Genomic DNA, 21,893 nt, shown 5'->3' on the forward strand with positions numbered 1-21,893 from the left:
TTGTTAGAGTTCGACGTGGATATCTCTAATTATTGAATTTTATCAACTTCTCTTTGAAAATGCCTATCTTTTTGTGTTTAAAAAATAATTGCTTTATATTCTCAATACAAAAAAGACCAGATCCTTTGTGTTATGAAAACTTGGTTGACTTTGGTTTTCATTTCCCATTTAGTTTTTGACATTGCTTCCCAAATTCAAATGTTATACCTGCTTCTGAGTCTGTGTATGGGTTGGACAATAGTGAGGATGAAGAAGTCTCAAAGCAGACCTCTCCAGTGGGATTCTACTCCTGCATCCACTGGCATTGCTGTATTCATTGTCATAACGCAGGTGAGGATTGATCCTCAGTGTTTGTCCTTTGCAATATGCAGAAATGCAAACGTGAATATGTCTCATTTCAAAGGTAAAACTTGGGACCCATGAGCAATTTGTCACTTTAAAGTCTTTTCATCTTCTGAGTGCTAGTATAGATTGCAGAATGTAATTGTAATTTATCTGAATTTGAGATTTCTCTCAGCTTATTCAAGTGCAGAATGCTTACTATTAGGTTAGATTCTCATTTCCTACTTAATAGCTTTCTTTTATATTTTCTAACACACATAGTAAGTATTCAACATTTTAAATGAGTGAATCAATGAATCTGAGATTCATCCATAGGCATGGATCTTTAGGTCCAGTTCTGCTACTTTATACATGAAACAATTCAAGTGAATATCTGAGATTAATGAAAAAGCAATTTACAGAATGAGAAAGAATGGGATCTAGTTTTTGAGAACAAATGCAAAAACAAATATAGTCCTCTTAGCCCTTTTTTTGTTTGTTTTCTCTTATTCTCAGATCTCAATATGCTTATATGCAATGGAGTTTATAAAAATTACAAAGAAAGGTATAAACAAAAATTTATACTGAGTTTGTGACCACCATTAGCTATAGATGAAAATGAAATTTACATCTGGGCTCTGCAGAGGACATTATAGTCTAAGTTTTAATGCATTAAATAAATTGAAAATTTCATTAATGAAGGATAAGACCTGTGCTTTATTCATCTTTATACTCATAGTATTTATTTAGTATAGGTGTTGAGTGAAATACGTGTATTGAATTTCATGATTGATTTAGAAAGAGACCATATGACAGGTGGTAATATTTATAAAGGAAATAATGCCCTTCTCAGGCATTAGATGGAAAGGCTAATGACAACTGAATTAGAAATGATAAGTATAAGGGCAAGATTCTACCAAGTTAATGTTTTTGATCTAGGGCTTATGGAGACTAGTGTTCATATCAGGCTAAATTCTCATTTCGCAATAAATAGCTTTTTTAAAAACTGAATTTTCATGATTTCCTTATAATGTTAATCCATTATCATAGACAAATAGGAATTGAGAACTGAGATTATGACACTTCTCTAGAGTTTATGTCAGCGTTTATGACGAATACATGACACATGACCCTGGTCCTCAACCAGCCAGACAAGGAAGGTGAATGAGACTACATAAGTACAAATACACATGTATATTCCACAAGTCACACGCTAGTATACATATCTGAAACTGTGGGTTTTGAGGATGTAAAAATGCGAATCATGGGAAATAATAGTTCTTTTTTGTTGGTTTTCTTTGGGGTTAATTAACAAATAGAAATTGTACATTTTTAAGACATACAACTTGATGTTTTGATATATGTATGCATTTTGAAATGATCACCAAAATCAGGCTAGTTAACATATCCATCACCTCACATAGATACCAGGAGATAGTAGTTTACAATAGGACTTCTTTTTATACAAGTTAAGTTTAGAAATGCAGGTTAGGGAATCATATGGGTATAGTAATTTGGTGGAGTGAAGAAATAACACTTCAGTCATGGAGAGCACATCTTCACCCTAAGAAGGAAATGTAGGTGTGGGGGATGACAGAGAAATTCAGCTGTCAAGCATAGAAGCAGGAAGATTTCAGAATGAGAAGAGGAAGGGGTTTCTGACAAACCCCATAAAGTCTAAGAATTGGATTTAATAACTGAATTTTGATCTAAATTCTTTGGAAGCCACTGAAGACCACTCTAAGGGCCGAGCTGGCAAATCAAAGAAACACGGGGGACCCCTGACATGTGTGATGGCAAAAATATTATAATAGCTTGTGATCAGTGTTTAGAAAAGATGGAGGGAAAGTGATTTCTACAAAAGAGCAAAACACAGAACAGCTAATGAGGAACTTGGTGAGCTTTTTTTTACTGTAACAGTAACCATACGGGAGGAAAAAAGTCAACAAACAAATGGATAAGTAACGATGCTGGTCATCTGAGAATAGCCTGGCTGCTTCTAGTGAATATAAAAAATGTACCCTCCTTTACCCTGAGAGGTTACATCTGAAATCAACAGCTCCGACTCATTCACTTCTGGATTACAGAAGATACTGACATGTTTCAAAGTCACCCTGATACAATGGTGCTTGAATACAGGGCATTTTGATTCTTCATATAGTGTGGAAGGAAGGAAGATTTAGAAGAAAGTTCAGATTTCTACTCTTAACCTTTTCAACTTATTTTCATCCTTAAAGATATCTTGTATCGGGGTAACATTCACATTTTTTATTTTCTGTATGTTGGTCTCATTCAATAAAAATCCCTTTTCTCTGCTGTAGGGTAGGGTATCAGGGGGGTAAAGTCTGTGCTGGGTGTCTGTGTTTTATTAACAACCTTTATGGTGTGATAAGTCTTAGAACCTCTTAGAAATATTTATATATGCTTTAAGGAGGTGTTTAAAAACCAAGTACTCTACTTATAAGTAGACATGATTTTTTTTCTCTCTCTAAATGTAATATTGTATTTTGCAGAGTATTTTGCTACTTTGGGAACAGTTTGAAGATACCAGTCCTCACAGCTACCATTCACATCACAATTTAGCAGGGATCTTGCTAATCATTTTAAGAATTTGCCTAGCATTGTCATTAGGCTGTGGACTCTACCAGATCATCACAGTGGAGAGAAGCACGCTGAAAAGGGAGTTTTACATCACATTTGCCAAGGTATGGGTTTGGGTAGAAAATGGCTTCTTGTGATTATCAGCTTTGTTCTACTTTTTGGGGGAAGTTAAGCAACCCCATGTTAATATTGGTTAAGCTTGTATTCTGTGCCAAAGCACTGAGATACGCCCTTTATGTGCCCCAGCTCATCTAATCTTCACAACCTGTGAGATGTAGGTATTATCCCATTTTACAGAACCCTTGCGATAGTAGTTTCCGTGTAATCTTAGGTCAGTTTGCCTATGTCATGATTTCTTTGTCAATAGGAATTCTACACTCTTTTTCCGTATCAGAGTTTTTTAAAAATTACATTAGAATACAGCTTACATTTCTCAAAAAACAGTTATTAACTATGAACTGTTCACATGCAGAGTTATGCAGTCTTTTCTAACAAGCCGTAAGGAGCTCTCAGCAAAAGCAGATGAAGCAGGAGCCTGGGGACATAGTATGTTTCAGCCATTTCACTGCCTCCCAAGGAGGTCATGTTTACTTTATTACTTCTTCTGTGTCCCTTACCCTCGTGGGATCTAAAAGCAAATTTGAATTTTTTTTCTCTACCCGTTTAACAAAGGAAAAGATGAGAGAAGTTGGGGCAGCAACGCTGCAGAAGTCTACCTCCTAGAGAGTTCTGTTTTTCGGTCAGATTGACAGAATCCGTACACCTTCCTCTTGGCAACCCAGAACGGTATTCGGATAAGCCGTTTAGTCTGCCCACCCGAGTCCACAGGGCTCAGCGTCCATTCCGAGGTGGCTGTGGAAGTAGGGCCAAATTCCTCATTCCCAGTGTTCAGCATCTTAAAGCTGCTGTTGCAGCCGCAGGAACCCACGTCAGCTTTCTGAGTGCCAAACGGGCAAAAAAACATGTCACTTTGCTTTTGAATTTGTCACAGGGATGGATGGGTTTGCGTATTGTTTGAAAAGTTAATATATGTTTAAGGGGGTTTAAAACTAAATTTCCTCTTTCATTCTGTATTTAAGATAGTAACAAACTTTTTCTTAAAAAATTTTTATATGTTTTAATTTAACTTTTTGAATGGGTTCAAACATCTGAAAGTGTTTAAAGAGCAGTTTTGTTTTTTTTTTTACCTCTCGTCTGTCTATCCAGTTATTATCTCCTCCTATAATCACTGCTATCAATTCCTGACTTACCCTCCTAGAGAACTTTAAACATGTATGTATTCCTGTGTATTTCCCTCCGTATTTACACGAACAGTAGTATACTAAACACCTTTTTTTACATCTTGTTTTTTCCCTTCTCTTCAGTATACCAGGCGTCTCAACAGCTCCTATTATTAACTTATTATTTCACTTAACATTTAATTTTGGAAGATAGAATACATTGCCGTGGTTCTAGGGAAGATAGAAAAAGATGCTTGAAAAGTATAATGTTAAAAAGTTTCCCATCCTTCCTTGCCCAGTTCCGCTGTCCTGCGTACTAGCTCACAAATGGGCAAGCACTGTCAGTGCTTTGGCATTCTTACAGAATCTCTTCCTGTATCTACATGCGAATACGAATGCACGGTCTTACTTTTTTCCTTTTACAGAAATAGTACACGTTTGTACTTTGCTTTTCTCAATGTTTGATGTTGCTTATATTCATGAATTTTCATGGTTAAATATATAACATAGTGTACAGTATTAAGTATATTAAAATGTGTACATATAAGAGATGTACAAATACAAAATTTTAAATACCCATGTGATTAGAAACAAAATGTTATCCTAGCAACATCAAATTTATTTTTTATGTTTAGAGTAGCAAGCTCTACTCTGAAGATCAATTGAGGTCAGTCAGGACCTCCTAAATATGCTAGTAATGTTACTCTGAAAATAAAGATACAGCTGCATGCATTTGACTTACTTCTCATTTGTTTCAGGGCTGTATCTTGTGGTTTTTATGCCATCCAGGTCTCGCATGTATTTCTGTCGTTTTTAGTGACTACCAAAGAGATAAGGTAAGTAAAACACATGATCACAGTGGTTTTTTATAGTGTTTATTGGGAAATTATTAAAGGTGAAAAGGCCTATTTTTTTCCATTTAGAGGTTTTTTTGAGCTTTTTATGTATTTTATTTTATTTTTAATTTTTTTAAGCTCTATTTTATTTTTGAGAGAGACAGAGTGCAAGCAGGGGAGAGGCAGAGAGAGAGGGAGACACAGAATCCAAAGCAGGTTCCAGGCTCTGAGCTGGATGGGACTCTCAGCACAGAGTCCCGTGTGGGGCTCAAACCCATGAACCACAAGCTCATGACTGGAGCCAAAGTTGGACGCTTAACCCACTGAGCCACCCAGGCGCCACATTGAGCTCTTTAAAATAAAGCTTTGAAACAAAATATTGAACTGGCGAGTATATAAATTAGAACTTCAAGTGTAAAAGAAAAATGTTTAATTTAGTTAATAAAAAATGATAAAAATAGCTTTTGTTAATTTTAATCTATTTCATAATACTATTTTATAAATGAGGCGATTCATAATCCGTCGTTGTTAGGAAAAATTGATTAAGGTGTTTTACAGCATAGTGGAAAAATCAAAATAGATTTAAAAAATCAGTCTAGTTGCTTTAACAGACTGCAGACTGCAATGCCACGCTCAAGTGTGCCACCATTTTCATTGTGCTGAAACCCACCTTCTTAGGTAAACGACTCCATCATTTCAAAGTGTTCTGCCGGGTACCTTTTACAAGCAATGCAGTCTGTGCTTGAACACATGGATGTTTCTTAAACCCGAGGTGTTTACAAGGGGTAAATAGATAGGAAGGTAGTCTACAAAAATAAAGAAGCAACTTGGGAATTTCTGAAAGGGCGTTTAGAGTACGCTTCAAGATTCAGGTCCCTACCTGAATCATGCTTTATTCTCATTACTAGATTATCCAGGAAGCTGATTTTTCGGATCTCTTCCTGTGGTGTGTGCACCCTGAGGAGAGAATGGGTTAGCAAATTGAGTGTGTTTATAAACTGTTAAATAAGTTTTGCCTTGAACAGTTACAGTTCTGAACATTGGTCATTATTTTCCTACTGAAAATTTCTTTGATAAAATGTACCCATGTTAAAGATGGAGGAGTAGTTTATGTGTGTATATATATATATGGATGTATGTAAATATAAAGTACATGGGTTCATGATAACTTGAATATAATTTGTCTGTTGCTGCATGCAGTAAATGCATTCCCTTTCTTTTCTTTTCAGGTTATTACAATAGGTGTTATCCTTTGCCAGTCCGTTTCCATGGTTATTCTCTACAGACTCTTTCTGTCCCACAGTCTATATTGGGAAGTCTCTTCACTTTCTTCAGTAACACTACCACTGACCATATCATCTGGGCACAAAAGTCGGCCTCACTTCTGATACTTGATTTTCTTTAAAGGAAAAGTGAATTGATTTGAGAGTGCAATAAGGATCCAAATGCAGTGACTTTTCTTTCATACTTGTGGTATGGAAAATTGAACAAAGAAGGCCGAGCATGTTATTTATACAACTGCATTGAAGCAGTATCAAACTGAAAAAAGGTAATAAATGTTTTGAAATATGCTTAATAAACTTTGAAGAAAGAGTGTTGTTATAAGGTGATTTATGCAATTTCTCTGTGGAAATTAAGATGAAAAAGAATTATATGATATTTTGGTAAGAGATTCACCACTTACGATGCCTCGTCTCATATCAATAGTTAACTCAGGTTTGATAGTCTTGTGAAAAGTAATCAGTTAAATGATTACTTGCTTATACATATCTAACTCCAGTTACAAAGTCAGTGTAATACACTGATTTAAAACTGCTTCTTTTTATGCTTTGAGGAAAATGCATTTCGTATTGGAGTTTAAAGGAATTGAAAATGAAATTACTTCAGAATGTGAATATAAAGTATATTTATAGCTAAATGAATAAGCTTTTGTTTATTTGTGTGTGGGGTTCTTCTCCATTTTCTTCTATCACTTCTGGCTCTAGTTCAGGTTCTAGCTTGATTAGCAAAGGGTTTCTGACAGATGATTTATGAAAAATAACACTTAGATACATTACATAGGTTATTCGTTACAAAGAGTTCTCAAATGTAAGCACTTAGGTGAAGAGACAAACAGGGTTCTATGTTTAAAAAGAAAGAAGGAAAAAGTACTATGTGATAGGTACTAAAATTTTAATCCTGATATAATTCATTTCTCTTACATTGAATCCCCAATCATAATTAAGCCGTATACACAGATTAAATTAACAGAAGCATTTCACATAAATGTTGGTTTCAGTCATCAACTACCCATGAATTCCTGCCCAAGGATACTTAATCAGGATTAAATTTTCTATGAATAATTGAAAAACAAAATACTCACTGGATTTGTTATAATCCGTGTTGGCACTGGATTCTAAGTAGTTGCCATCTTGAATCCTTTGTAATAAAGCCATATTTTTTTGTGTATGTGATGCCCCAGTATTGAGTATGCTAGCTGCAAAGCACTCTATCAAGTGCCTGTTTAAAGAATTGCTAAATGGTTGTCAATACCTGCTGTATAAAATGAGTATTCCCATTAGTAGTCACTGATTGGAAAGGATTCTGTTTCTGTGTGTCATGTCATTCAGACCTTTTCATTTTCACATCTGGCTTTAAAAAAAATATTCTTTATCAACTGTCAAAGGTATTACATTTTTAAGCAAGAAATGGTGCACTGATCTGGTAATTAAAGTTTTTAATTAAGTAGTTAACGTAGCATAACTTTAATATATCTATGGCTTCGTCTTTGTTTTTACCTGACACCTAGTCTCATTGGAAATGAACAGTATTCTGTTTCATTTTAAAGACAAGATGCATAGGTTCTTGAGCAGCAAACTGGCAGAATGGCAGAGGTCAGCCTGCTCATTAAATCATTTTCCTAACAGTTCTCTGTAAATTATCTAATAAATGAGGGCTGCAGGTTACCACTAGAAAGTCCGAAGTATATTTTAGGTTTACGTGATCTGCTGTGGGGTCACAACCTTTTCTTTTAGCCCGTCTCGCTCATAACCCCGGTTTCTGTCTGTCGCGTTCAACTGAGGTGCAGTTAATTAAGCAGGACAAAAAGGTGAAGTCTTTTCCTAAGTGTTGTGAACTTGCAACAGTGGAAAGGGAGTAACTTTTCTGTTGCTTACGCAAAGATCACAGAAACTGTAATCCGAATATATGAAATATGTTGTTGTGCTTGCATATATGAAACTTTAACAGGTCTTTTTTTACTTTAATTATCTTTTAATTTATGGTTGAATTGTTGATAATTTATTTTGTTATTCAGGAGCCATTGTTAAATGAAGGAAAACAGTTGTTAATAATTAACATATAACACCTAAGACACTGTTAATAAATCTAGTAATCAGAGCTCAGAATTTATAGTCCGTAAGTCGTGGCACAGCATCGCTCTTCTCTTGCTGGATGTTTGCAGGAGACCTGTCAGCGCCGAGCATGGAAGGATAGACTGCAAACTCTCCTTAAGATCAAAACTGCTCTACTTTTCTTTCTGACAGATCATGCTTTCCTAAATCTGTGTTTACATTTTTTTCTTAAAGAAGATGAGTATGTCCAGAGCTTTTTTTTTCCTTTTTTTTTTCCATTTTTTTCCATTTTATTTCTTCCTTTAGGAGGGTAAAGAAAATATTTACTTCTGTTGACACGTGTAACAATACTAGCTTCTACTTGACTGAATGTCTGCTGTGCGTCAGGCCCCTTATCTTCGTCACTGAGCCCTACCGTGCTGGCAGAGCTCCCCTTCAACTGCGTGTGAGAGAGAATAAGTGAGTTCTCTAAAGGCACCTGACTTCTCTTTCATTTTTCTACTTCACCCTCATGATTTAATGAGCACCTATTAGGTGTGTATGTTTTCAGTGAGAATGCGTGGCTATCCATAGTTAATTTTGGCTGTTGATTTTAACATTAAACCTGAAATTGTACTGAGGTCAGAAGTGAGGTTTCACGTGTAAGTGTGCACTGAGCACACTTCAGTATTTGAACCTTGGCTTTCAGCTAGAGGCAAAAGAGCTTGTTTTAGGAAGGCTGTCTGTGGTCTCAACTTGTAGGCTAAGTCTACTGAAACTAGAAGATTGGCAAGTCCAAGGCCAGCTGTGATGTAGTGAGACTAGAACACATGCATCAACATGAGCCCTGGCCCCTTCAGCATGTTGCCCTGAGGAGGCAGTGCCGATTCTCGGGAAATTCTTAGGAAATCCAGAATTATTTGTGTAACATTCTATTTAAATAGCTTCAGTGGTGTCAGATCTTCAAGATTTTTGTTTGTTTTGAGAAGTAATATAACCAATCAATTTGAGACCAGATCTAAAAAGGTAATACCATTTTTGGTACCAACATGAATTCTTGAGTTGAGACTAAAATGACAAAATTGGTTTTCATGTGAAATCTGAAAAGCAGTGTGGAAGCACACTGGCCTGAACTCTTGAATAGTTCTTGAAGGAATATTGCTGCTTCCACACTCCGGCAGCCTTTTCTGCACGTCTCCCAGGGCATCGTGCACAGCATCCTCTAGGAGTGTGGCTTACATAGAAAACCAGGAGATGGGGTGCCTGGGTGGCGCAGTCGGTTAAGCGTCCGACTTCAGCCAGGTCACGATCTCGCGGTCCGGGAGTTCGAGCCCCGCGTCGGGCTCTGGGCTGATGGCTCAGAGCCTGGAGCCTGTTTCCGATTCTGTGTCTCCCTCTCTCTCTGCCCCTCCCCCGTTCATGCTCTGTCTCTCTCTGTCCCAAAAATAAATAAACGTTGAAAAAAAAAAAAAATTTGAAAACCAGGAGATCTGGAGGAGTCCTAGAGAGAAGTGGCCCTGCCCGCCAAAGCCCATTCTCTGCACAGTGAAGGGAAATCAGTTGGATGATAGAATTCTTTGTGCTAATCTTAGGCCTTTTTTTAAGTTCGAAATTATTTTAAAACAGAGTTTAAAATGATAAATCGGACCAAACTACTACTGGCTTGTCAAAAACTCTCCATTTGCTTTCCTTTGCACTTAGAAAAAAGTGATCCATGCTCATTACCGTATTCTACAAGGACCCATGTGACCTGATCCCTGCCTCTCTGACCTCATTTCATACCACTCTCCCTCTCACCATACTCCAACCCTATCATCAAAAAATACCGTGTTTGTATCGCTGCCTCAGGGCCTTTGCAGTAACTATTTCTGCCTGGAATACTCTCTTCCAAATCTTGGCATTGGCTGTGTGGCTGAATCCTCCTTGCCCTCCAGGTTCTCAGCTCAAATATCTTTCAGAGACCTCTGACCATCGGTAGTGGCTTTATATGGTGCCAGTATAGCTAAGCTGGAGATATGTTCCTCTTAATTCTCCCTGCATAATTTTACGATCGTGTGGGTCACAAGAGATGTGTGGTGTGAGATTCAGAAGGCAGAAGTTAAGTAGCCAGATCCAGATTTCTATAATTGAAAGGTCCAAGCAGGGCACGCATTGTTGTGGCTTACCCACATTATTGCGTATCTGCTGGCTTATCTTTTTGGTCTGTGGGCCAACAACCAGGCATGCAGAAACGCCAGCTCCTGCTGGATCACCTCCTTTACTTTCTCTGACTCCTTGGCCAGGTGTGTGTTTCATTCTGTGACAGAGGGTGCCAGGTTCTGCAGCACAACCCTGTCATTGAGGTTGGAGGCTGGGAGGCAGTGGGAGACTGGCATGGGTTCCACTGAGTCTCCGTGGGTTCTGCTCTCCTCTCCTGGCAGGTCCCAGTATGTTCTTGCTTCCCCCGCTTCACATCCGTCCCCCCTTCCCTTTTTGTGGCCTCCCTGTCGCAAAAGAACAGCCTCCTATAATCCCTATTACAAATCCTTTCTTTTATATATTAAAAGTGGTGTGTGAGTGATACCCTAGTGGTTCTTCTCTGATCAGATGCTGAGAGGTCATCCGAACAGATGCTACCCCATCCGGATTGCTCTGTCACATTTCCCCTTTTCTTGTTAAACTTCCCACTTTATCTTTGCCTGTTGCCTCTCACCCCAATTAGAATGTAAATTCTAAGGGAGTTTGGCCATCGTCTGGATTGTTCACTGCTGTATCCCTAGCACCTAGAGCATTCCCTGGTGCACACAAGATGCTCAAAAATGTTTCTTGAATTAAAGAAAGCAATTTTGAAAAAGTTTCAGACATGCACTTAGCAATATGGCATGAATTAAATCATAGAACCTCCCATAATGACTTAATGCCTTCCTTGCCTGTTCTTCATTTAATTACATGGAACCAAGAATGTGTACAAATCTTGCATAGCCCAGTAGTTGTTCTGAAGTTTAATCTCTAAAACTCATCAGTTATGAGAGGCTTCCTCAAGTTGTCAAAGAGGCAGTTTCTCTCTATTTTATATAGTATTGGAACTATGTGCCTTGTTTCTCAGACCACTACAACTAAAAGCACCAATTTAAAAGAAGTTTGAGTCAACTAGAGGAAGAAGGTTGATGGCAGTGAGAAGTAGCTGGGAGAAATCGGAAAAACTAAAAATGGCACTAACTCAAATCACAGGAGCCTGGGGTCATGCAGTGTGGGTGAAAACAGCCCTGTGGCCTGAATAGACCCTTTAGGGCTTCATTGTTCAGTATAACTTCCGACAATGGCTCTTAGTAATCAAAGATTAAATTACATGTTGTGTTCAGTATCCTCAGAGAAATGTGCAAATACATTGTGATGTTTTATTCTTGTTAAGTAGGTATTATGTGCATAATTGTGCAAAAATCAGAAGGTTGAAAGGGTAAAAAATTAAGTCAGCCATTTCCCTTCCATTGATCCACACTCTATCAGTTTCTTGTTTATTTTTCTGGATGGCCTCATGTGTATATAAACACGCACACATATATGAAACACAAATGGTACTATAGTATACCGTACACAATGTTTTGCATATTCAGCAGTTTATTCTGTGTCCTTACCTACAGAATTGCCCCATTTTCTTCATTCGTTGCATAGAACCCCATTATATGGGTATATTTTAATTTTTTTAAATCAGTCCTCTGCCACTGGACAGTGTTAGTTTCCACTCTTTTGCTATTACAAGTAGCTTCTAAACACGTGGAATAAAATAAAATGGATAAAAAATATGCCTCTTCCCCTCTTCCCAGCACTACAGACCCCCTCCCCTTTCCAGGATCTAAATCCTTGGAAGTTCCAGAGTGAATGAAGTGTCTTTGTTATTCATGGTGGAACCTGATAGTTCATGCTAATGAGATGACTCAGGATGAAGGCTAGCCACACCCAAAATACCAACCGTGTGATTAGAGAGTTGGGGCTTTGGGGCACAGTGATAACAGCCTGACCTCTGGGGTGGGAAGGACTGGAGATTAAATTCAGCCTTGTGGCCAATGATTCAGTTGGCTATGCCTATGTAATAAAGCCCAACAAAAACCCGACACCAAGCTCAGGTGAGCTTTTTTGGTTTTTATTTTGTTTAATACAGTGGAATTCTCAATTTTTTTATGGCTTCTGTGTTCTTCTTATGTCACAGATAGAAAAGCATTACCTCTTTGAAATTATGTTTCAGTTGTCCATATTTTCTAGTAGATTTACATTTTTATCTATTTAAAGTTTTGATTCACCTAGAATTTATTTTGCTATAAAATATAAGCTAGGGATCCAACTTAATTTTTTTCAGATGGTTGCCCTCTTTTACAACATCATATATTGTGTAATCTACCTTCTCTTTACTGATTTGTTGCTAGTCTATTTCTGGGCTTAAGGCTATTTCAGTGAACTGTTTGATCCGTGATCTAAAACTGCACTATTTTTTTTTTTTTAACATTTATTTATTTTTGAGACAGAGAGAGACAGAGCATGAACGGGGGAGGGGCAGAGAGAGAGGGAGACACAGAATCGGAAGCAGGCTCCAGGCTCTGAGCCATCAGCCCAGAGCCTGACACGGGGCTCGAACTCACGGACCGCGAGATCGTGACCTGAGCCGAAGTCGGACACCAACCGACTGAGCCACCCAGGCGCCCCTAAAACTGCACTATTTTAATTATTGTAGCTTTAAAATGTGCCATATTGTCTGCTGGGGAGATTTATCTGTTAGTGCTCTTCTTTGTTATAATTTTTATGATTATACCTACCACTTCTTTCATAATGAACTTTAGAATCAATTTTTCTGATTTTTAAAAGAAAAATCTTGTTTACTATTTCTAGTGGGATGAACTAAATTCCTGTAGCAAATTAGGGAGAAACGACTTTATTAACATGTTGGATATTAATCCCACAGATGGTTGCTCATCTTTTTGGCTCCTTAGCCAAGCATTTCATTAACTGTGTGAACCTGTGATTGCTCTCATAGTGATCCAAGAAAGTGGTATGAAATACTTTTCTATTTGTTTAATGTGAACATGTGTTTGCCAATCACTGTTAAAGGACTTCTTTATATAGATCTTGTACATTTCATTATACCCCTTGGATATTTGAGTGTTTTCTTTCATTCTGTCTTGCAAATGGCTGTTGTTTTACACATGAAGTGTGTTGATTTCTGTATTTTAATTTTGCTCCCAATTCTAACTGAATTATAATAATTGTAATAACTTTCTAGTTGGTTCTCTTGTATTTTCTAGGCAAACAGTTGTGTCATTTGCATATAATGATCATATTTTTTCTCTCCTTTCCCTTTTTTACCTCTCATTTTTACCCCCTTATTGCTAGTATCTTCAAAACAGGGTTAATTGGTTTTGGTAACATGGCAGTAAGATTTCTACATCCCATGACATAATTCCAAGCAGACTTTGGAAAGTTAAGTACATATTGTTGTGATCCCTAGAGCAATAACTAAAATACACACACCACCACCACCACCACCACCACCACCACCACCACCACCACCCCTACACCCAAATATTTTGGCAAAATTAAAATATGAAAGTTTAAATGGAATGCTAAAATAGTGTTCAAATAACCCAAAAGAAGAGAGGAAAAGGGAAATGGGAATTAAAAACAGAAAAATAAGCAGAAAACAAATAACAAACTGATAGACCCAAATCCAGACTTATCAATAATGACACTAAATGTAAATGTTCTACATATACCAATTGAGAGATTGTCAGAATATTTTTTTTTGTATCCCAACTATGCTCTATACAAAAACTCACTTAAATACAGTGATATAGGTAAGTTAAAATGACAGGAAAGATATACCCATGCAAACAGTATGACTATATTAATGTCAAGATACACTTCAGAGTAATGAAAATTACCAGGGATAAACAAAGGATAAAAAGATAAGAGTTGATTCATCAAGAACACCTCAGTCTTAAATATATACACCAAACAGCAGATCTTCAAACTACATACAGCAAAAACTAACAGAACTGAAAAGAAATAGACAAACCTTTAATTGTAGTTGGAGACTTCAACACTCCTCTTTCAGTCATCATATATAGAACTGAATAGAACAATATAGAACTGAACAACACTGTCAATGGGATCTACATGACATTTGTAGAACACTCAACCCAAGAGCAGCAGAATATAGTCTTTTCAGGTATGCATGCACCATTCATCAAGATAGACTATAACCTGGGTCATAAATTATAACAAATCTAAAAAAAAAAAAATTGAAGTTATCAAATAGTCTCTCTGAGCCTAATCAGTAACACAAAGATAACTGGAAAATCTACAAATACTTGAAAAACAAATTAACCATGGCTTACTAAAAATAATTTGAACTGAAAAAATGAAAATACAGCATATCAAAATGCATGAGAGGAAGCTAAAATATTTCTTAGGAATAAATTTATGGCATTCAATACCTATTATACAGAGGGGTGCCTGGTTGACTTAGTTGGTAGAGCATGCAACTCTTGATCTCAGGCTTGTAAGTTTGAGCCCCACGTTGAGTACAGAGATTACTTGAAAATAAAATCTTTAAGAAACAAAAAACAATGCTTATAAAGAAGGGAAGTCTTGAATCAATAATCCAAAACTTTTAACTTAAGAAAACAAAAAATAAATAAAAAATAACCTCAAAGCAGCAGGAGAAAGAAAATAATAAAGAGTAGCTTTCAGTTAACTTGATCACAGAAAACCATGGAGAAAATTAATGAAACCAAAACTGGTTCTTGGAAAAGATCAGTAAAATTAATAAGCCTCTAGTAAAATTGACAAAGGAAGAAAAGGGGTAACATGAATTACTGTTAGCAGTCATGAAAGAAGAGGTATTAGACTTGGCAAATATTAATAGGACAATAGGAAATACTGCAAAAATCTACATAAATAGGACAATTTAGGTTAAATAATCAACTCTCTGGAAAGTGTATGTCAAGAACTACGAAGAGTGTGAGATTTTATTAAGAAGCTAACTATTAACCTGTTACTCTTTCATAAAGGCTGCAGAGCACATGAGACTCCTAGGTCAGAGATGAAGGACTTTGTTACTCATAGCTTGGCAAATATCACGAGCTTCCTGTTGGTTTGCATGGGTTACACATAATTCCTACATCCATGGAGGCAATAGATATAGTCCATCGTGGCAATAGATGTAGTCCATGGCAGTGGGATTCATGTAGCCCCCAAGAAACACCGAAGTTGAGAAATTTATCTCTTTTATAACTGGTGCTGGGTTGAGAGGAAAATGTTATTTCATTCTGCTCACAGTCCTGAGAAAGGGCCGAAATGAAGAGTCGTTAGAGCTTTGCATTCTTGGCATAACCAGCAAGGTATGCAGGGATGCATAGGGCCTATAGCATACTGCCACAAACACCAAACTACCAAAACCCACTCAAGATGAACTAAATATCCCAAATAGTCCTGTAACAACTAAGGAATTCTTGTTTCAAAGCCTTCAGAAATGAAAATCTCCAGGCCCAGATGGTTTCACTGGTGAATTCTATGAAACATTTAAAGAAGAAATAGCACCAATTCTACATAATCTCTTCCAGAAAAATAGAAGGGAGAGAAAATGTAAAGCCAATTCAGTGGAAAAGTGAATGTCTTTTCCACAAACAGCGTTGGAACTGTTGGACATCCATTTGCAAAATAAATGAAACTCAACTGAAACCTCACATCTTACACAAAAATTAACTCAAAATAAATCAGATTTAAATGTAAAGCATAAAACCATAAAACTTTCAGGACACTTAGGATGAAAGCTTAGTCAAAGAGTTCTTAGACACCAAAAGCACAAACCCCACGGCATGCCTGGGTGGCTCAGTCAGTTAAGTGTCCGACTTTGGGTCAGGTCATGATCTCATGGTTCGTGAGTTCAAACCTTGCATTTCCCTTTCTGCTGTCAGCACAGAGCCTGCTTTGGATCTTCTCTTCTGTCTCTGCCTCTCCCCTGCTCATGCTGTCTGTGTCTCCCAAAAATAAGTAAACATTTAAAAAAATACATAAACATAAACCCAAGGAGAAAATATTGATAAATTTGACTTCATTAGAATTTAAAACTTTTGCTCACAAAAGATAATGTTAAGAAGATGAATAGACAAGCTACAGTCTAGGAGAAAATATTTGGGAAATACATGCCCAATAAAGAAGTCCACATAAAGAATATATAGAGAACTCTTAAAACCCTTTAGTGAGCAGATAACCCAGTTTAAAAAAAAAAAAAAAAGATGGACCAAAGTCTTCACCAGGCACTTTACCAAAGAGAATATACAGATGACAGATTGGCACATGAAAAGGTGTTCAACAGAAGTAAAATCCATTAGGGAACTGTAAATTAGAATCATAGCGAGATACCCACTATGCACCTATTAGAATGGCTAAAATAAAAATACTGAAAATGCCAAGTCTTGCCAAGGATGTGTAGCAACTAGAACTCTCCTACATTGCTGGTGGGAATGCAAAATGGTATAGCCATTCTGGAAGACAGTCCTGTAGTTGCCTATAAGTTAAATAAATTACCATATGACCCAGAAACCCCACTTCTGTGTATTAACCCTAGAGAAGTAAAAAAGTATATTCACACAAATGTCTGTATGCTAATGTTTATAGCACCTCTATACACAATCATGAAAAACTGGAAATCCAAATGTCCTAAATTGACAGAATATAATATATCCACACAAAAAATACTGTCAGTAATAGAAACAAACTATTGGTTCACACAACTTCAATGAGTCTCAAAGACATGATGAATTTAAAAAGCCAGTCTTGGGGCACCTGGGTGGCTCAGTTGGTTGAGTCTGACTCTCGGTTTCAGCTCAGGTCCATGATCTCATTGTTTGTAAGTTTCAGCCCGGCACAGGGCTCCACACTGACAGTGCAGAGCCTGCTTGGGATTCTCTCTCTCCCTCTCTCTTTGCCTCTCCCCAGTTTGTTCTCTCTCTCTCTCTCTCTCTCTCTCTCTCTGTGTCTCAAAATAAATAAACTAAAAAAAAAAAAAAAGCCAATCTTAAAAGGTCATTTATTGTATGATTCCATTTAAGTGAAATTTTCAAATTGAGAAAACTGTAGTGATAGAAAAAATAATCAGTCATTGTCCAGAGTTACCAGTGGGAGGAAGGTTTGACTACAAAGGGGTAACACCAAGGAGGTTTTGAGGGTAATGGAACTTTTCTGTATACTGAGTGTGGTTGTGGCTTCATTGAATCTATACACATATTAAAATTCAAAGAACTGTACACCAAAAAAAGACAATTTTCTGTGTCATAATTTAAAGAATAAAAAATTTTAAAAACGGATGTTGCATGTTATCTAATCCTTTCCTCATCTAAGAATATAATAATATATGGGTGCCTGGGTCGGTTGGGCATCCAACTCTTGATCTCAGCTTGGGTCTTGATTTCAGGGTTGTGAGTTCAGGCCCTGAGTTGGGCTCCATGCTGGGTGTGGAGCTTACTTCCGAAAAAAAAAATGATATCATTTTTCTTTTTTTCTATTAACGTAGTGAATAGTATTAACAAATTTCCTTATGTAGAATCATCTTTCAATATATTTTTGGAAGTTTTACCACCCCAGTCTGATAAGATTTTTTTAAATCTGAGGTATCTCATAGGATAGAAACTTCAGGCAGTTTGGAAATGAAAATATTCAGATTCATTTCTTGAGGTTGTCTTGGAAAGACAAGACTTGTGTTTGTTCTGAAAAGTGCACTTAAAGTCAGTTGTATTATTATTGTCAATGTTTGCCTTAAGTGTCACTTATATTTCAGGTTTATTGCCACTAGATGCTTTGGAGTATAGCTGGTTAGGTATAAATAAGGTGCTGAATTCTTTTATATCTAGGAGGTATTATGATCTACTGGAAAGAGCAGGGACTTTTTGGTGCGACGGACTGATTTCACATCCAGACTCTGCCATTTTTCAATGATTTTCTCATTCGTTACCTGCTTTTGGAACAAACAGTGATTCCTTTAGCACGGAGAAGGGGTCCTCCGACTAGAATGAGAAGTGGCCAGATGTGAGAGATGGTTTTTAATATTACTAACTCGGGATTGTTGTAAAGATTATGTGTGGCGCTCATGCTTACTCAGTACAGTGCTCTTTATTTACAGTCCTGAAAGTTGTGTGCAAAACTTTCAGTGAACCTGAGATTCTTCCTAATCTGTTCATTCATGGAGGTAATATTTAAATGTCCAGGAGATGAAAGTGTTTGCTTTAAATAATCGTACATATGTGGTTAGAACAGAAAGTAGGCGTGATTGGAATACATTCAAGATTCTATCTAATTTACACACGACTACATTCCAACTTACACCCACACAAAATAAACTTTTAAATCTTTTGCCTAGCCTGTGAGCCTTACAGATCTTTCAGAAGATAAATGTTAAAGACTCACCTAGAAGTTAAGAGTGTTTGTAAAAGGTTTACGGGGGGGGGGGGGGGGGGGCGGGGGTGAATTTTTTAAGTGAAAAGTGGCTTTTTTCCTCAGATACACCAATTGCTATGACTGGAGTTCCTCATCAAATTAGTAAACTGGAAGATTCTTTCTTTCCCCTTGTAAGGACAACAGGTTTTGTAGCAATAAGTGATACTCGATGCTTGTTCAAGTTTAATATTTCCAAACTAACAATACTTTTAAACCCCTGTAAAGTCTATCTTTGTTCCTCAGAGTGTGTAAAATGGTTCGTACACTTAACCTGAGAACTCAAGAGAGGAAGCGCTTCTGTCATAGGTCAGGTTTTAAACCCAGTAGCAAAAAATCGTAAATTATGGCTCCTCTCTGGATTTCAAAGTCCTAGATCTCTCACCTCTTTAAATAGTGAAATTCCCTTACAGAGAACAACATTTCGCCGCCTGCTCTTCAGCCTCCGGGTCTCCGGGTCTCACCTGTGGCCACTCCTCACTCTCTCCAGTAGGACCCCCTTGCTGTGCTGAAAGAACCACTGTTTGCTCTGAACCAGATGTTTCCCCCAGGGCTCTGCTTTAAATCGGTAAGGCAATATTTCCTGCCCTTTGTCTTCTTCTTCATTTTCATACTTCTGCTCTTTATCATAATGTTGTTTTGGTGTTTCTGGTTCTTGAGGATACACCACTGTCAGCTCAAGCTTCTGCTGTGAGTTTCAACAGCTGTGACATGTCTAAACCGCATGATCTTGAAAGTGTTGGCACTCGCGAAAAATAGAGAGGAGCCAAATTAATAAAACAAAACATTTCAAAGGGTTCCTATGGTTACCTCCCGAAACCAGGAAGTACGTTGGGTTGCGTTGGCTCGTGCAGCCTGCAGTAGCTTCTTCTGTGTTTCTGCATCGTTTGTGTGCGCGCCGTGTAATATGTGCTTGAGGATTGGAGCGGCTGATGATTGCAATCACATCACGAAAGGTGTGCCTTTTTGCCTGTAAAATCCATTCTTAAATGGGTTATTGTGTTTGAAGTGATATATTACAATCTTTAGAGATAAAATATGAATACAGTACAAGGGGTGTGGGAACCAAGGTGCAAAATGGTATGTTTTATGTAGAGGAGTAATGAGAAAATAATGAGTATGCATTCTAATAAGGGTAAAGTCACTACAGAAGATTGAAAAGACTTCCTTTTATTGCAAGTTGAGCCTGTGCAGAGTTGGACTCAGGCAGTAATAAAGTGGTGCTATGTTCCTTTGCATCTGATTTTATGAGACCTTTATGTGTCAGTGTGACTTTCCTCTTTATGTATTCATATTTTAGTTTTAATATATTTGCTTAGAGTTTGATTTTTTTTTTTAATGAGGTAAAGCTTCAGGGTATAAATGTAAATGCTACTATATAGCCCCTGAGTTATGAGCGGCAGGGGAAGAGTCAGGAAGAGAGGAATATATTCTGAAGTGATCAGCTTGCCATTTAAAAAGGAAATACTTTTTATCTCCATATATATATATATATATATATATATATATATATATATATATATGTATCGTGACTTTTTTTCGTGAGTGATTTACCTATACCTAACCTTTTCTATTCTTTATCTTTTCCTTTATACTTTCTAATAGCTCTACCTGTATTTTTCCTACTTTGCGATTTGCTTGTCTTGGTTTTGTTTGTGGTTTTGTGTTGTTGGGTTTTTTTTTGGCATTCAGAAATTTAAAGATTCTTATGTAGCTAAATATGTGAATATTTTCCTTTGATATTTCTCCCTTTAGTGTTCTTTAGTACCCTAAGATTACATATACAGTTATATTTTTATTCACTAATTCCACAGGTTTTTTACAGTCAACTTTTTAATCTATTTGAAATTTATCTTGATGGAAAACCATAGTTCTCATCCATGGCTATGCTGTAGAATTACATGAGAAAAAGGAAAAAAAAAAAACCTCACGCTTAGTTAGATCCCGTTACAGAAAAACTCATTTAGAATCTCTGAGGAGAGAGTCTGGCCATTGCATTGTTTTAGAATTTCTGCATGTGATTTGTGAGGTACAACCAGAGTCAGGAATCGCTGTGTAAAGAGTCATGTATGCATCCAATGTTCCGCTTGCTCAAATTGTTCCAATCCACCGCTCAAAGATGTTTTGGAAGCACACACATGCCAATACCCTGATTCCAAGTTTACACTAATGTATATAGTACTATGTAAAAGACTAAATAATACATTCACATCTCAATGGTAATCATCTAAGAGGTGTGAGACTTAAATTTTCTTATTTATCTTTTTCTGCAATTCCCAAATTCTCTATAAGAAGCATGTATTATCCTTTAATATGAGAAAAAAATTAGTTGCAAAGGAACCTTAATTTTTTTAAAAAGTTTAATTTTTAGTCATTATTTTTTAAATAGTGCATAGAAAAGTATCCTTATAAATGTGATAGAATCATTAGAGCAAGTCTATCGTTTGCAAAGGTGTCTTATTAGATGAAGACATACGCACTGGTTTGCTAAGTTTGCCGCTTATGTTTTTATAAATAAATAGATATTTATCTATTTTATATACATATACTGATTTGACTTTTAACTGACTTTATTAAATATTTTATTTGCCTTATCTCTGAGAATAAAATACTGTTTGGGGAAAATTGATAAAAAGAATCTATATACTTCAGTTTTTTATTGCTTTGGTCAATGAGAGAATCATAACAGCCAGTATGGTTTTATCTTAGCTTGTGTTAGCCCATGTCCTTACTTTGCATAGGGAATTCATTTTAGTAATAAGATCGTAAATTCATATTGGATTTCTAAAGACATTAAAGACTAAGAACTTTAGACAATGGTCAGTCCATGTTCCTGTTTATAATTGACAAGACTTTTTGAAGATCATTTATTTCATCAGAGCCTTACAATAATTCCTGTATTTGGTTGGCAGGATTTTACTGTATTTAACTGAATCTAAGATTCCATTGCTTTGAAGACTCACCATTAATTTAACTAAGAAAGAAAAAGTGTGGCTAGTCACATTATGGTACAATGTTTTTCAAACACACTATTAACGCATCCAATTTCAAGATCGTAAAACTTGAAAAATATATTCATCTTAGTATCAATGAAATATAGGTGTTATTTTTTTTGTAAAGTTTATTTTGAGAGAGGAAGAAAG

General features: G+C 36.7%; 1 protein-coding gene across 2 annotated transcripts in view; it reads left to right on the top strand.

Moving 5' to 3' along the window:
- Positions 1-19,525, top strand: part of GPR180 (G protein-coupled receptor 180) — a 40,428-nt gene extending 20,903 nt beyond the window's left edge. Inside the window, exons 6-10 of one of the 2 annotated variants that reach the window (XR_003968270.1) lie at positions 173-330; positions 2,835-3,026; positions 4,901-4,978; positions 6,208-6,527; positions 19,164-19,525. Coding sequence is in view for 1 of the 2 variants with exons in the window: in XM_030312734.1 (XP_030168594.1) it covers positions 173-330; positions 2,835-3,026; positions 4,901-4,978; positions 6,208-6,366 (587 nt within the window). In the remaining variant the exon portion in view is untranslated. Of the gene's footprint in view, positions 1-172; positions 331-2,834; positions 3,027-4,900; positions 4,979-6,207; positions 9,540-19,163 lie in introns of those variants that run through there. The other variant, XM_030312734.1, reaches the window with a different exon arrangement.
- The last annotated feature ends 2,368 nt before the right edge of the window (positions 19,526-21,893 follow it).

Source organism: Lynx canadensis, chromosome A1 (assembly GCF_007474595.2).
Source record: "Lynx canadensis isolate LIC74 chromosome A1, mLynCan4.pri.v2, whole genome shotgun sequence".
Lineage (NCBI taxonomy): Eukaryota > Metazoa > Chordata > Mammalia > Carnivora > Felidae > Lynx > Lynx canadensis.